General features: G+C 46.9%; 1 protein-coding gene across 1 annotated transcript in view; it reads right to left on the reverse strand.

The window, feature by feature from the left end:
- The window catches only part of dgkza (diacylglycerol kinase, zeta a), a 113,851-nt gene that overhangs the window by 84,235 nt on the left and 15,910 nt on the right, over positions 1 to 13,706 (reverse strand). The window contains exons 12-16 of the mRNA XM_048607291.1: positions 7,997 to 8,110; positions 6,915 to 7,055; positions 2,656 to 2,734; positions 1,725 to 1,780; positions 606 to 668 (exon numbers count right to left, since the gene is read on the reverse strand). Of these exons, the coding sequence (XP_048463248.1) occupies positions 606 to 668; positions 1,725 to 1,780; positions 2,656 to 2,734; positions 6,915 to 7,055; positions 7,997 to 8,110 (453 nt within the window). The remainder of the gene's footprint in view (positions 1 to 605; positions 669 to 1,724; positions 1,781 to 2,655; positions 2,735 to 6,914; positions 7,056 to 7,996; positions 8,111 to 13,706) is intronic.

The following is a 13,706-nucleotide window of genomic DNA, read 5'->3' on the forward strand; positions in this document are numbered from 1 at the left end:
CCCCCCCCACCCACCCCCAGGACGAGCTGGCCGAGACCCGCAAAGGACTGGAGTACACCCAGTGAGCCCCAGAACACTGCAGGCAGCGAGCCCTGGAACAACACGTGGGCCGCGAGCCTGGAGCAGCGTGGAGAAGTCCCACCGCTGAACACGGAGCAGTGTACAGGCAGCAAGTCTGGGACAGAGACCGGTGTGAGGGGACAATCCTTACCTTAGGGCACTGTAATGTTAACCCCTTAACATATTCCTACTTTTAACTTATTCTCAACTATGTAATCAAGCAACTACTTTTATCCTTCTGCTGTATCCAAGAATTGTACCTAGGTACTTGCACCTAAAATGTTGCCATTAGAAGGCAGACATTGTAAACATTTTTCACTGTACTCCTACAATGGGACACACATGACAATAAAAGGATATTGTACTGTACTGTATTGGATATTGTATTGTATTGTAAATAATGCCTGACAGATTACTGACAGGGAATGGTGTCACACAGGATGCTGAACATTACTGGGGCCCTGCTACAAAGTGAAGGACGATCCTGGGCTGTGTGACGTGTAACCTCAGTTACTACGATTTCCAGATAATGTATATGCACTTACCACCACCTTGATGTGTTTGGCTAAGTCTTTGGAGCTTCGCATTAGGAAATCTGAAAATGCCGTCTGAAGAACACAAAGAGAGGGTGACAGAGTTACACAGGGTGAGCAACACTGAAACAAAATGTGGGGGTAGTCACTGTTACACCCAAAGAACTGAGGACAAACCCATCACAGAACTTGATGAATAAAGCACGTTTTAACATGAGTTATTCCCAATCCTGAACCACCTCATCAATGGTCCACACCAATCTCAGGAGTACACAGGAGGGAACCCCGTTCTCAGGCCAGAAATGATAGGATTTCAGTTGCTGAGAATGAGCAAAAAAGTGACTCAATGCAGTACATTTCCTGTTCACACTTCTGTCTTGTCCTTGCTTCCCAGGATCCAACGCCAACTCCTCAGACCTGGTGCACTGAAGAAACAAACACTGGGCACATTTCACGAGCGGACAGGGCACCACCATACGTGTGCACTCGATAAGCAGCCCTTCAACAGAAGTTTCATCTTCCCTCAGTCTACTCATTTCTCCTCTCCAGCCCCCACTTTACTATTTTGCTGTAAACATTGACACTTCCTCCAGTGATCATCACCTTTTATCTGGTCCCCACAACTCTTTAGTCATTCAGTCACTCCTGTCTACCACCCATTCACACGACTTTCCCTTTTGCTGCTTTTTGTCACATCCCATTCTTGCGTACCCCATCTCACCACTTCCACTTGCTTCAGAAACGGTGAAAGCTCTAAGATCCTATTCCAAGAATGTCAACTTGAAGCATTACCTGTGGCTCTATCCCTCTGTCTAGTTGGTGATTAACACTGGCACTCTCTCTCTCTCTCTCCCCCTCTGTTGGTGCTCAATCTCAAAGTGTTTTCACTAATTTCTATTTTGGAATGCTAACATCCTAAAGTACGGGGTTCCCATAGCTCTGTACTGACGGCAAATCATTTCATTTTAAAAATAAATCATGGAAGCACGGCAGGTTTCGGCTGAGCACTACCACACATAACCAGTGCAGCAAACTGTTTCATTGGTAAATAAGTCTGGGTTTCGGTCATATTCCAACTATGAAATAAACGCAATAGCCAAAGGCTTACCGTGAATTGTTATTGCTACATACCCCAGCGTAGAACATTTTGTTTCTAAAGCGACTGTTAAATTTCTCAGGCTTGGCCTCTGGAACAGAAAATTGAGTATCAGAGACAGCTTTCAGTTAAACTGAAAAACAAATCACTCGGCCTGTCACTCAGCGTTGAGTCTGGCCATCATTCCCCACTTACTGCATTGTCAGCTCTCAATCCCCAATCGAGGTTTAAAAATAGACGTTCTTCTTGTTTCAGAACTGATTTCGTACCGAGCTCGAGGCCATCTAAATCTTTTGTGTTAAGTTGACAGCTATTCAAACCACGCATCGTGAGCGCTCTCTGGCCCAGAAGACAGTCACAGTTTTAGTTGGCCAGTTAGGAGAACGTTGGTGTGCAAGCATTTGGTGCTAAACGAGCGACAAGTTATCTTGTGAATGTGGAATTCGGGTGTAAGGATCTCTGTGTTATTGGGAGCCAGGCGGCGTTCAGCTCTATTCTGTAGTGGTGTTTCTGCTGCTGTTTCATGCCAGAGAGCTCAAAGTAGAACAAGTCACCAACGTTTAAGAAACCAAAAGAACGAGCAAAAACTACTGAGGGACAACACTTGGGAAAGCAGTGAAGGCTGCCCTTGACTGCTCGGGTTGCTTTGAGCTGGTAGCGACGGACATGCCTCCTTTATGAACCACTTCAGAGCATCGGCAACTGGGGTCCTAGATAGGAGAGTGCTAATCCATTGTGACATGTCACAACGTGGTCTGACACAGACGCTCATCCCAAACAAACCTGAGTTACACCAAATAGGTGGCAATTCCCCTTCAATGCGGCCACACTATTTGCAATGAAATCTTCCATTCACCTAAGGAAGATCTTCTAAGATAGCAATAAGGATTTGCAGTGAGGGACTAGGGCGGGAGCAAACACAAACTGGCCTTGATGGTTGCAGGAGCAATTCCCATTGTCACATACCTCGGGACTCATGAAACTCCAGAGTCACATGGGCATCAAATCCAAGGCTGAAGTAGTTGTTGAAGACATCGAGGGGGAGCTGTGAAGAGAAAGGCAAAATGCATCCTTATGAAACAGCAGGAGTCGCACCACGTTTTCCATTGGGTTTTCCTATAGGAAGTGCGAAAGCCATACTTGTCAGCTGGCGTATCAACAAGCTTGGCTCATGTGCAAACTCAAGGGGGGCCTTTCACAGCCAGATGTGTGCAGCGCATGGAACTGGCTCATCTGAAGGATCACTCATAGCCAGATGTGCACAAGATGCATGTTTGATGGGTGCACATCTAGCTAAGATGCACCACCATGAAAGCCCCTCTTGTATCTGCTGCTGACTCACTCCAGACTAGACAATGCACTGGCCTTTGAGGGACAAATGTTCATCAGATTGGTAGGGCTCACAATCCCTGAATAAGGAGGTTGGCCACTGAGAACTGGCGCGAGGAGACATTTTAATAAAAACCAAAAGAACTGCAGATGCTATAAATCAGGAACAAAATCAGAAGTTGCTGGAAAAGCTCAGCAGGTCTGGCAGCGTCTGTGAAGAAAAAAAAAAATCAGAGTTAACGTTTCGGGTTCGGTGACCCTTCCTCAGAACAGTTCGTTAACTCTGACTTTTTTCTTCACAGACGCTGCCAAACCTGCTGAGCTTTTCCAGCAACTTCTGTTGGTTTATGAGGAGACATTTTGTTGCTCAAAGGATTGTGAATCTCTGGGGAAGATGTAAATACTCGGTCATCAGGAATCTAAAATTAGAGCGATAGATTGATTTTCAGATACGTGGAGAATTCAGTGACATGGGAATGGCGGGGGAGGGTGAAGCTCGGAGCGATGATCAGCCCTGATCTTATTAAACGGTAGAATAAGATCAAAGGAACAGATGCCTCAAGCCTATTCTCAGTTCTTTTGCTTTTATGTAGCAAAACAAAAAAAACAAAATTTGAACCTGCCCACTCATCCGGAGATGAAGACAGGCCTGATAACAATGTCTAAAAACAGCATTGTGTACAATTCTGGTTTCCATATAACAAAAAGAACATAGAGGCACTGAACAAGATATAAAAAAAAATTTCAAGGACGATACAAGAATTCAGAGTTTGTAACCATCAGAAAAAGACTGAATAGGTTGAAACTATTTCACCTAGATGAAAGAGGGTTGAGAGGCGAGTTAATAAAATCCTTCGAAATGACAGAACTTTTCATAGAATCCCTACAGTGTGGAAACAGGCCTTTTGGCCCGACATGTCCACACCGACCCTCAGAGCATCCCACCCAGACCCATCCCTCATAACCCACCTAATCTACACATCCCTGAACACAATGGGCAATTTAGCATGGCCAATCCACCTAACCTGCACATCTGTGGGAAGAAACTGACGCAGACATGGGGAGAATGTCTGTGTGGAATTTGCATAGTCGCCCAAGGGTGGAATCGAACTTGGGTCACTGGCGCTGTGAGCTAACCACTGAGCCACCTTGCTGCCCTTTATAGGTTAGATGCAGAGGAGGTGTTTTCAATTGTGGCAATAGTCCAAAACTAGAGCTAATAAATGTTAGATAATAACTAACAAATCTATAGAGAATTCAAGGGAAATGTCTTTCCATAGATGTGGAACTTGCTCTCAAAAGGAGCAGTTGAGGCAAATAGCTATAGGTGCTCTGAAGGGGAAGCTAGATAAACAAAGAGAAAGGAAGAGCAAGTTAAGCTGATAGGCTCAGATAGAGGGGGCTGGGAGAACGCTAACGTGGAACTGCAACACAGCTGAGGGCTGAGTGGCCTGTTTCCACACTGTGTATTCAATGTGTATTAAATTACTGCTTTTGCATTAATATCAATCCATCAGCTACCTCCAACTCCCTGTGCACCTCGGCTTTCACCCTAACTGCCAACATCTGCCTTGCAACTTCCCTCTCTCGCCCCATCATTGCTTCCCTCTGCCATCCTCCTCGCCCCTCTGCTCTGCTCTACCCTCGTTGCCCTCCTTTTCTTGCTGCTCCCCTCTTTGCTCGTCACTGCTCCCATCTGCCTTCCCTTCACCACTCCCCTCTCTGCTCACCTGCGACACCATCCCCCCCAACCCTCGCCAGTCCCCTAAATCTCCCTGCTCCCCACTTCCCTCCCCTCTCCCATCCTGCTTGCTACTTCTTATTTCCCTCTCTCTGGTCACTCCACGTTGAGAGAGAAGCAGCGTTGAGGACCAGGAGGAGGGCTGTGTGAGGGAGACAGTGAGCAGAACATGTCAGAGGAAGCAAAGGGGTCAGGTGGCGGAGCAATTAGTAGTGGCAGAGCGAAGTACAGGGAGTGAGAAGCAGAGGGCGAGGGAAGCGGAGAATCAGAGGGAGCGAGGTAGTCAAGAGATGCAGTGAGCCAGAGGGGAAAGACAGGCAGTGAGCCAGAGAGCGAGGGAGGATGTCAGCGGGTGGCAGAGGGAAATGGCAGGGAGCCCACGAGAGAAAAACAAGGGTACAGCCGATTTGCCTGTAGAGTTTTTTAAGTGAGTAACAGTAGTGAGTTAGAAAGATTAGTATCTTAGGAATATTCAGTAATAAGTGAGAGCAGGAATTTAGAAAGAGTAGTTACTTAGTAAAAGCAGTAGGTCAGAAATAATAAGTAAGAAACAGCAATACGAGTAGTAAGTTAGTAATAGCAATGAGTAGGAAGATGATTTTTGGGTCAGTAATTTGAAGGCAGAACTAAGTTTTTAGTTAAAAACTGGAGATCAGGAACATAACCCACACTAATGAGAAAGTGACTTTTATTAAGTATGTTTTCATTTAGGGTGCAGCTTTTTATTGAACACATCGGGTCTTGAAAATGTGAGGTAACAATTGGTAGAAACATTGCCCAGTTTACAAGGGAAAACCCCAGTGACTGACAGTGGGATCATTTTAATCCACCTGAAAAAGCACATTGGGCTTAGTTTAAAGTCTTATTCAAACACATCAGTACCTCTAACAGTGCAGCACTCTCTCAGTACTGCAGTGGGGTGTTAGCACAGATAGTGCACTCTCCAAGTACCTACAATGGGACTTGAACTCAGAACCTTCTGCCCAAGAGCAAGTGTTCTCTCCATTGGATCATGGTCAACTCCTCTGAACAATGACTTACTGATCAATCAATATCTGCACATTAAAACCAATCCTCACCCCTCAGGTAAAAAAGAGGCGAGGAGGATGTAACAATTCTGTACTGTACAACACCAGCATCTAATCACACAGCACCATTAACGGACTGATACTTCCAAAAGTGTCCCATTAGGAGTTGGGAGATGTTGGCCATGGCTGTGGCTAAAATGTTCGAATTGAAAGGCTCTGGCTAAAGAGGTAGACACACAAATAGGAAGCTGGTAGAACACAGCAAGCCATCTGCAGGAAAGGAAAAGTCAACATTTCAGGTATTAACCTTCTTCAGGACTGGATGTGGGGGTGGGTAGCGGAATGATAGTGATTAGGTGGTAGGTATGAGCTGGTTGGTTGATGGGAGGGATGAGTCCGGTTGGTGGCTGGAAGGAAGGGTCAGAAGGTAGAATGGGAGGGAGGAGGTGGGGCTTGAAGGGGTGCCGGGGGATGGGTGGGAAGGTTATTTGAAATTGGAGAACTCAGTGTTGAGTCCTCCAGGCTGTAGGGTGCCCAGGCGGAAGATAAGGTGTTCTTCAAATTTGAGTTCTGATTCACTGCAACACTGGAGGAGGCCGATGATGGACATGTTGGAGGGGGAGTGGGACGGGGAGTTGAAATGGGCAGTGACCGGGAGGTTAGGTTGGCCGTTACGGACCAGGCAAAGTTGCTCAGCAAAACGGTCACCCAGTCTACGTTTGGTCTCACTGATGGAGAGACGATCACATCGGGAGCACCGGATGCAGTAGACTAGGTTGGAGGAGATGCAGGTGAAGCTCTGTCTCACCTGGAAGGACTGTTCAGGGCCCTGAATGGAGGTGGTGTGTGGGCAGGTGTTGCATCTTTTACGGAAAAATACAGCCCACCTTCCACCCCCGTTTGGGGCAAGAGTGGAAAGTGCTACCAACAGCTCCGGCAGCAACAGGAGCCGTCTTCTCCTCACCCCGTTTCCCGTCTGGTGAAGAGTGAACCAACACTGCAGTGATTGGCAGCATGTCCTATCCCACTGAGGACAAGGCAAAGAACAGCAGCTCTTTGCCAATCCCAAGCACTCCATGGCACATGATGGTAATCTCTGTAAAGGGCCGAGGATCTCAGACACTGACCTTCTCTGCAGCTGTTTCATCGCGTTCGTCAGGAACCGCGCTCGCATTTCTCTCCACATACAGGTTCCACCGATCCAGCTGCACAATGTTGCCATCTTCCACGTGAGACAGGATCTTGGAAACAGGCTCGTCCGTGTATCCCTGAATCCAAGAGTAAGAGACCAGGGTTAAAATAAACTCCTGTCCCTGATCCCTCACAATCAGGTGCTGCTTCCTTCAATAGCGATCACAGCGTAATTTGGAAAAACAGCTCAACGCAACAATGTGATAGATCCAAGTTGCTGAGGCTTGGTTTTGGCACATTACTCTGGATCCTAATTATATCTTAGAAATTCATTGAGTGGTTAGGCAAACCAGCGCGATTACATCAGCCATGAGTTGTTAGTTGCGTGCCATGGCCAATATACAAGTGATCTGATATCCTTTGCCAGTGACTGCAACAAAACTGAATGCAAGAGGCCTCTGATTTTCGAATGTCTGACCTACAAATATTCGGACTTACAAACGCAATCCCATACAAGGGTGTAAAGTTTCCTTGCGCTGATGAGCAGCTATTTTCTACAGTCCTGCATTGTGTTATGACTTGCAAAAGGACTCCAGAAGGAATCCATTCGCAATGCAGAGACTGACTGCACTGATTTCATACAGCCCGCCCCAACTCGTGCTCAAGACAACTGATTTCCGCTCCTCTATTGCCCGGCCAGTGACAGAATGCACTTCACAACATCACTGAAAAGAACCAACCACCGTTCATTCTCTCTTTTCGCGGCCCCCTCCTGCCTTGTTCTGAATGCTAAGAGCAGCAAGGAACTAGTCAACTATCCATTACTCCGAAGTGCCTGCTGCATTCTCTCCCTTTCCCTGACGTTCAGCAGTCATAGCCATCCACCAACGTGGGGCTCTGGTGAACTCCTAACTCTCAGATATAGCGACAACACTGGATCTCCTCATGATCCACTGATTGTGGAGAGTGCAAATGGTTCTGCCGGGGCATCGATCTCCAGGAATACATCGGTCCCACCACAGGCCCACAAAGCGGTGGAATGAGTCATTCACTCTCTGAGCTACTTCATCTCACTTACCCCACCCCAGTTCAGGGTCCTCGCGAGATCATTTCCTGTTCCCAGAGGAAGCACCGCCACAGGAGGCTGGGGGTTCAGCTGTAGTTGATCCAAAATGGACAGAATCCATCCCACCTGATAAGAAAAGGAGATGAAAAGTGGCAAAACGGTCAGCTGTTTATATGGGAGCACCTCTGCTGCAGGAAGTAGGTTAATCAGATTGCAAAATGTGTCTATCTGCCACTGATGTTAAGTTCACAAACTCCACACCTATTTAGTCAATAGCTGTACCATTGATTACTTGAAGTGGAAGCCCATCCTTGACATCTGTGAAGATTAAGCTACACGATACAGCTGATGATGTACAAGTAAGCTTTGGGTGCCGACAAGGTTTGGCCATTAACACCTTTATTAACTGGAACAATTCTGGGCAGATTCTTTAAAAAAAATTGGTTTGTAAACAGGAACACAGGAAGGCGGCTAGGTCATCGCACCTTGTGGCTGTTCTGTAAGGCAAGTAGATCAACGCTGCTCTATATCTTGCTCCATCTACCAGGCTTTATTCTATAATCTTTAAAACCTTTTAGAATTCATAAGTAGAGACTTGTGTTCTGCTTGTATTCCATTAATTCCCAATTTTAAGCAAGCTGCCCATTTTTAGTAAGATTATGTTTTCTTCAATTTCATTCATGGCCAGCATTTACTACCCACCTCTAAATACCCTCAAGGAGGCGGTAAATAAGCTGCCTTCTTGAACTGCTACAGGCTTTGCAGTGAAAGTGTTCCCACAATGCTGATAGGGATAGAATACCAATACTTTGACTCAGTGATACTGAACTGAACAGAAATACAAGTCATGATGGGATGTGACTGGGAGTGGAACTTGCAGCTGGTGGTATTCCCATACACTATATCCTGGTAGGGATTAGACGATGTGGGTTTGGAAGGTACTGTCTAAGGAGATTGGTGAGTTACATCTACTAGATGGTATACAGTGCTCTAAGTGTTGGTGGTGAAGGCAGTGAATGTTGAAGGTTATAGAGGGGCAAATGGAAAATACATTCCAATGGAAAAGTGCTATATTCCTTGTAGATGATGACTAGGCTTTGGGAAATCAGGTGGTGAGTTACCCATTACAAATCTCTGGCCTGCTCTTGTCGCCATCGTATTTATATGGCCAGTTTAGTACAGTTTCTGGTCAATGCTAACCCCAGGATATTAATGGTAGCAGATTCAGTGATTGAATGTTAAGGGGAGATGGTTAAATTCTCTCCCTTATTAGAGTTGGCCATTGCCTGACACTTATGTGTGAATGTCACTTATCATTTATCAGCCCATATTGTCCAGGAGTTCCTGCATATGGATACAGACTGCTATAACTATCTGAGGAGTCGCGAATGGTACTGAATGTTTTGCAATCATCAGGGAACATTCCCACTTCTAACCTTATGACGAAGGGAAGGTCATTGATGAAGCAGCTGAAGCTGGTTGGGCATTAAGCCTGAGGAACCCCTGCTGATTACCACATTCCATCCTCCCTTGGCAGATAAATTGGGACTCCTCCATGTTGAATGCCATGTGGAGGAAGCACTCTGGGTGGGGGATTTCAATGTCCACCACCCAGAATGGCTCAGCAGCAGTACTACTGATTGAGCTGATCGGGTCCTAGACTGGGCTGCTAGACGTGGTCTGCGGCAGGTGGTGAGGGAACCAACAAGAGGGAAAAACATACTTGATCTCATCCTTACTAATCTGCCAGCTGCATTTGCATCCGACCATGACAGTATCGGTAAGAGTGACCATCGCACAGTCCTTGTGGAGACGAAGTCCCGCCTTCACACTGTGAATATCCTCCATTGTGTTGTGTGGCACTATCATTGTGATAAATGGGTCAGACTTTGAATTCATGTTGCAACACAAAACTGGATTCTACATGGTGTGAGAAATAGCAGCAGCAGCGGAATTACATTCAACCAAATGTGTAAGCTCGTGGTCCGACATACACCCCCAGCCCTCGACTTTAACGTTACTATCAACCAGAGAGGTCAACCCTCATTCAGTGCAGAGTGTAGGAGGGCATGCCAGGAGCAGCACCAGGCATACCTAAAAATGATGTATCAACCTGGTGAAACTACAACACAGAAAAATTGTGTACAAAATACAGGGAGGATCATGCGATTAGTCAGAGCTAAGCAATCCCATCTGATCTTCAGGTCAGGCTTAAGCTCTGCACACCTAGTTGTAAATAATGGTGGATGATTAAATAACTGTCTGGAGGAGGTGGCTTCATAAATATCCCCATCCTCAATAACGGGGAGCACAGCACATTAGTGCAAAACACAAAGCTGAAGCATTTCCAGCCACCTTTAGTCAGCGACAGTGAGGCGATGATCCATCTCGGCCTCTTCCAGAGATCTCAGTCTTCAGCCAATACTGCAAAGGCTATGGGCCCTGGCAATAATCCGGTAATAATACTGAAGACATGCTCCTGGACTTGCCATGTTCCTAGCCCAGCAGTTCCAGTAGAACCACAACAAATCTGACTGACAGTGTGGAAAATTGCCCAGGTACGTCCCCTCCAGCGTTCCTTTTAATTTTCTTTCCGGCTGTGCTGATCTCTCAGGACAATGGACAGCGACGACCAGAATGCCCAGTCAATGCTGTGATTGGCATTCCGACACTGATCGCTGTGTGGGGAACCTGTGAGTGGCTATACACATGCATTCTTGTAGCTTAGAGGGAGTGTTTATCCCATCCACAAAACAAAAGGGATCAATCTAATCTGACTGCTTCCCAACTCGTGAATCTACTCCCAACCATCAGAACGTGATGGGAGGTCTAGTTGCCAGTGCTGTCAAGCGATAATCTCGCCAATAACTGGCGGTCAGTTTGGGTTCCATCAGGGCCCCTCAGCTCCTGATCTCACTGGTTCCAATATGGGCAAAGATCTAAATTCCAGAAGTGAGGGGAGACCATCAGTCCTTAACATTACAGCTGCATTCAACAGAGTGTGGAATCAATGGGAATCTGGTGGAAAACTCTCCACTGGTTGGAGTCATACCTGGCACTCAGGAAGATGGTTGAAGATCAGTCATCTCAGCTATAAGACCTCTCTATAGTCTTTCAATCGCGTTCATCAAAAGAGACAGTACAGGAGTATTACCATCTGCAATCACTAGAGACTGATCAAACCCTTCAACTTGCTTACATTCTTTTCATACCGAGTAGGGGTGGGACACACATGCTTTTAATGGGATCGGCATCTCTAACTGGAGCCAGGATTGCTTCATTAAATGGGATGGGGAGTTGACATTGACTCTTTAAAGGGAACTGTGGGGATGAGTGGAAATGCAGAAGCCTGAAATAGTTTGATTCGATAGAACCCAATCCGCATCTTCGAACACTGTTAGAAACAGCAAAAGCTGAGGTTGCACAGCATGGTTCTGCCATCTTGTGGCCACTGCCATCCATAGCCTGCTGCATTTCTGCATGTTTCCAAATTGTTCATGAACTATCCATCTCCCTCTCATGCCGCACTGGGATTCTTGGACAAGCAGTTTGGCAAATTCTAAATCTGCCAGGGGATTTGATATGTCAACATGTGATTAATCAGATGGTGTACTGTTGTGTTAGAGGTGTGTTTATACAGTGCTGATCAGGTGGTTCTCTCTCCCTGTCTGGAATCTCGGATTCTGGCAGTTTACTGAAGGGGTTAACAGCTGTTTGGTCAAGGTGTTTTGGGAACAGGATCGACATCAGGCTATAGCTGAGGTGAAGAGCAGCCAGCGTAAGTTTGCTTTAAGCATGAGCAATGAAGTGTTTAGCCTGTATTGATCTGGTGAGTGCTACACCAGCCTGGCTTTTCCATTCCTCATTGTACTGATGCATTGGGAGTGGGGTATAGCCGGGAGCGCGACTTGAGATATCCACACTTGCCTACCCAGTGTGATTTCATATAACTGTTTGCAGAGACTGGGATATATGAGCATGCCTATACATACAGCTCAGGCAGTCACGATAATGGGCACAGCAGGGTTTCCAGACACTTCTGACCCCCTTGCACCACCTCATACTCTTGTTCGTATAAAAGCCACATCCAGTACTACTGGGAAAAGTCAAGGAAGTCGGGATGCAGTTTAGACTGAAAAGATTCATAGAATCTGATAATGAAGTGGTTTGGAGTTTTGCTTTAATCTGCTGTTGCCTTTATGTATTTGGGTCTCAAAGCTAGCACTCCTCTCCCTCACCTTGCTTTAGATAACATTATCAATCAGTTTATAGTCAGAGCCAACTCTGACCCTCTTGTTTTTTTGGAAGACGAGAAGAATCTAAGGATTTCCGGGTAGTCCTGGAGCTGCTCAGCACCCAGTAGCCACCGTCCCAATACATCAACACTCCAATTGAGCTTCAGCGGCAGTTTACAGGGTTATTGGGGCTCCTGTGACCTGTAAACTATTTGAATGTGTTAAAACAATCTGCTAGTTGGCACCTTTCCAGAAGGTGTTGATGTTTGGCAGACACAGGGGGTACACTAAACTCAGCTCAATTCTGTCCTCACCTCTGAGGGGGCTTCTGCTCATGTAGATGGGTTAGCTTGGAGGTGGGAAGATAACTCAAATTAGCCAGGAAGGTGAAGTACACAAAGTATGCCGTTTTCTCCTGTTCTGGGCGGGAAGGCCTCTGGTCACTAATTGACCAGTCACTTGGCAGCAGGCAGACCGATCTCCACACGGCATTCCCGATGGCCTCTATCCTGCAGACACCAGGCACTGGACGTTGGGCAGGGGGCTGCTTACTGAAAGGCACGCCCCTGCCCTCGCTTCTGACCGCCTCTCCCTTGTCTCCACACCCGAGGGACCTCCTTTCACGGTGGTCCGCGTCGCTGGGACCCCAGCAGCAGCCTTACCCACCTCCTCCTGCTCCTCTGACCGTGGCCAGCAGCTGTTGCTTGGCGTGACCTCCGTCCCCAGGGTCGTGATTCGAGGGGAAGGCCTGGTGCTAGCCCCTGTCTGATTGGGCTGTGATTTGGTGGAAGAGGCAGGAGGAGATCTAACACTGCTCTCCGGCTGCCGAGACTCCTGACACCTCAACAAGATTCCCATTGAGAGATTTAAAAACAAACAGACACACATTTCCATAAACACACAGTCGAGTAGACATACATAGACAACAGACATAAACACACACAGCACCCACATACAACAGGCATCCAAGATGGCGGCCGAATAGGACTCCTGAGCTGGACTCCTCCGCTCCATCCATTTCTTATCTTCATTTTATTCTCTTTCCTTTTTTTTTGCCTTTCTTCTTACCTCCCGACCTCAGATGGCATTGGCAGCAGTGAGCTGAGTGAGCACGGACTCAACGTGAGGCCCAGCATGGACTCCCGGACTCCAGATGAAGCCCAGTTTGGACTCAACTGCTCTGCCTGCTTTTCTCTCCCTTGCTTTCTCTGCTCTAGGAGGACCGTAGTGCTGAGCTTGTAACTTTATTGCTTTACTTTCCTCATTTATATCTTAGATTTTGTACCTAGGCACTTTTGTACCTGAGACGGCACTGGAAATGGTGACTTTGTACACTTTTCACTGTACTCTTGTATCCCTGTACGTGAGTACATGTGACAATAAAACCTAATTCTAACATACAACTCGCCCCCCCACCTCCTGACACACACAGCCCCCAGGCACACAGCCACAAGCACACCTCCCCCAGGCATAAACCCCCCCCCCCC

Source organism: Rhincodon typus, chromosome 17 (assembly GCF_021869965.1).
Source record: "Rhincodon typus isolate 14 chromosome 17, sRhiTyp1.1, whole genome shotgun sequence".
Lineage (NCBI taxonomy): Eukaryota > Metazoa > Chordata > Chondrichthyes > Orectolobiformes > Rhincodontidae > Rhincodon > Rhincodon typus.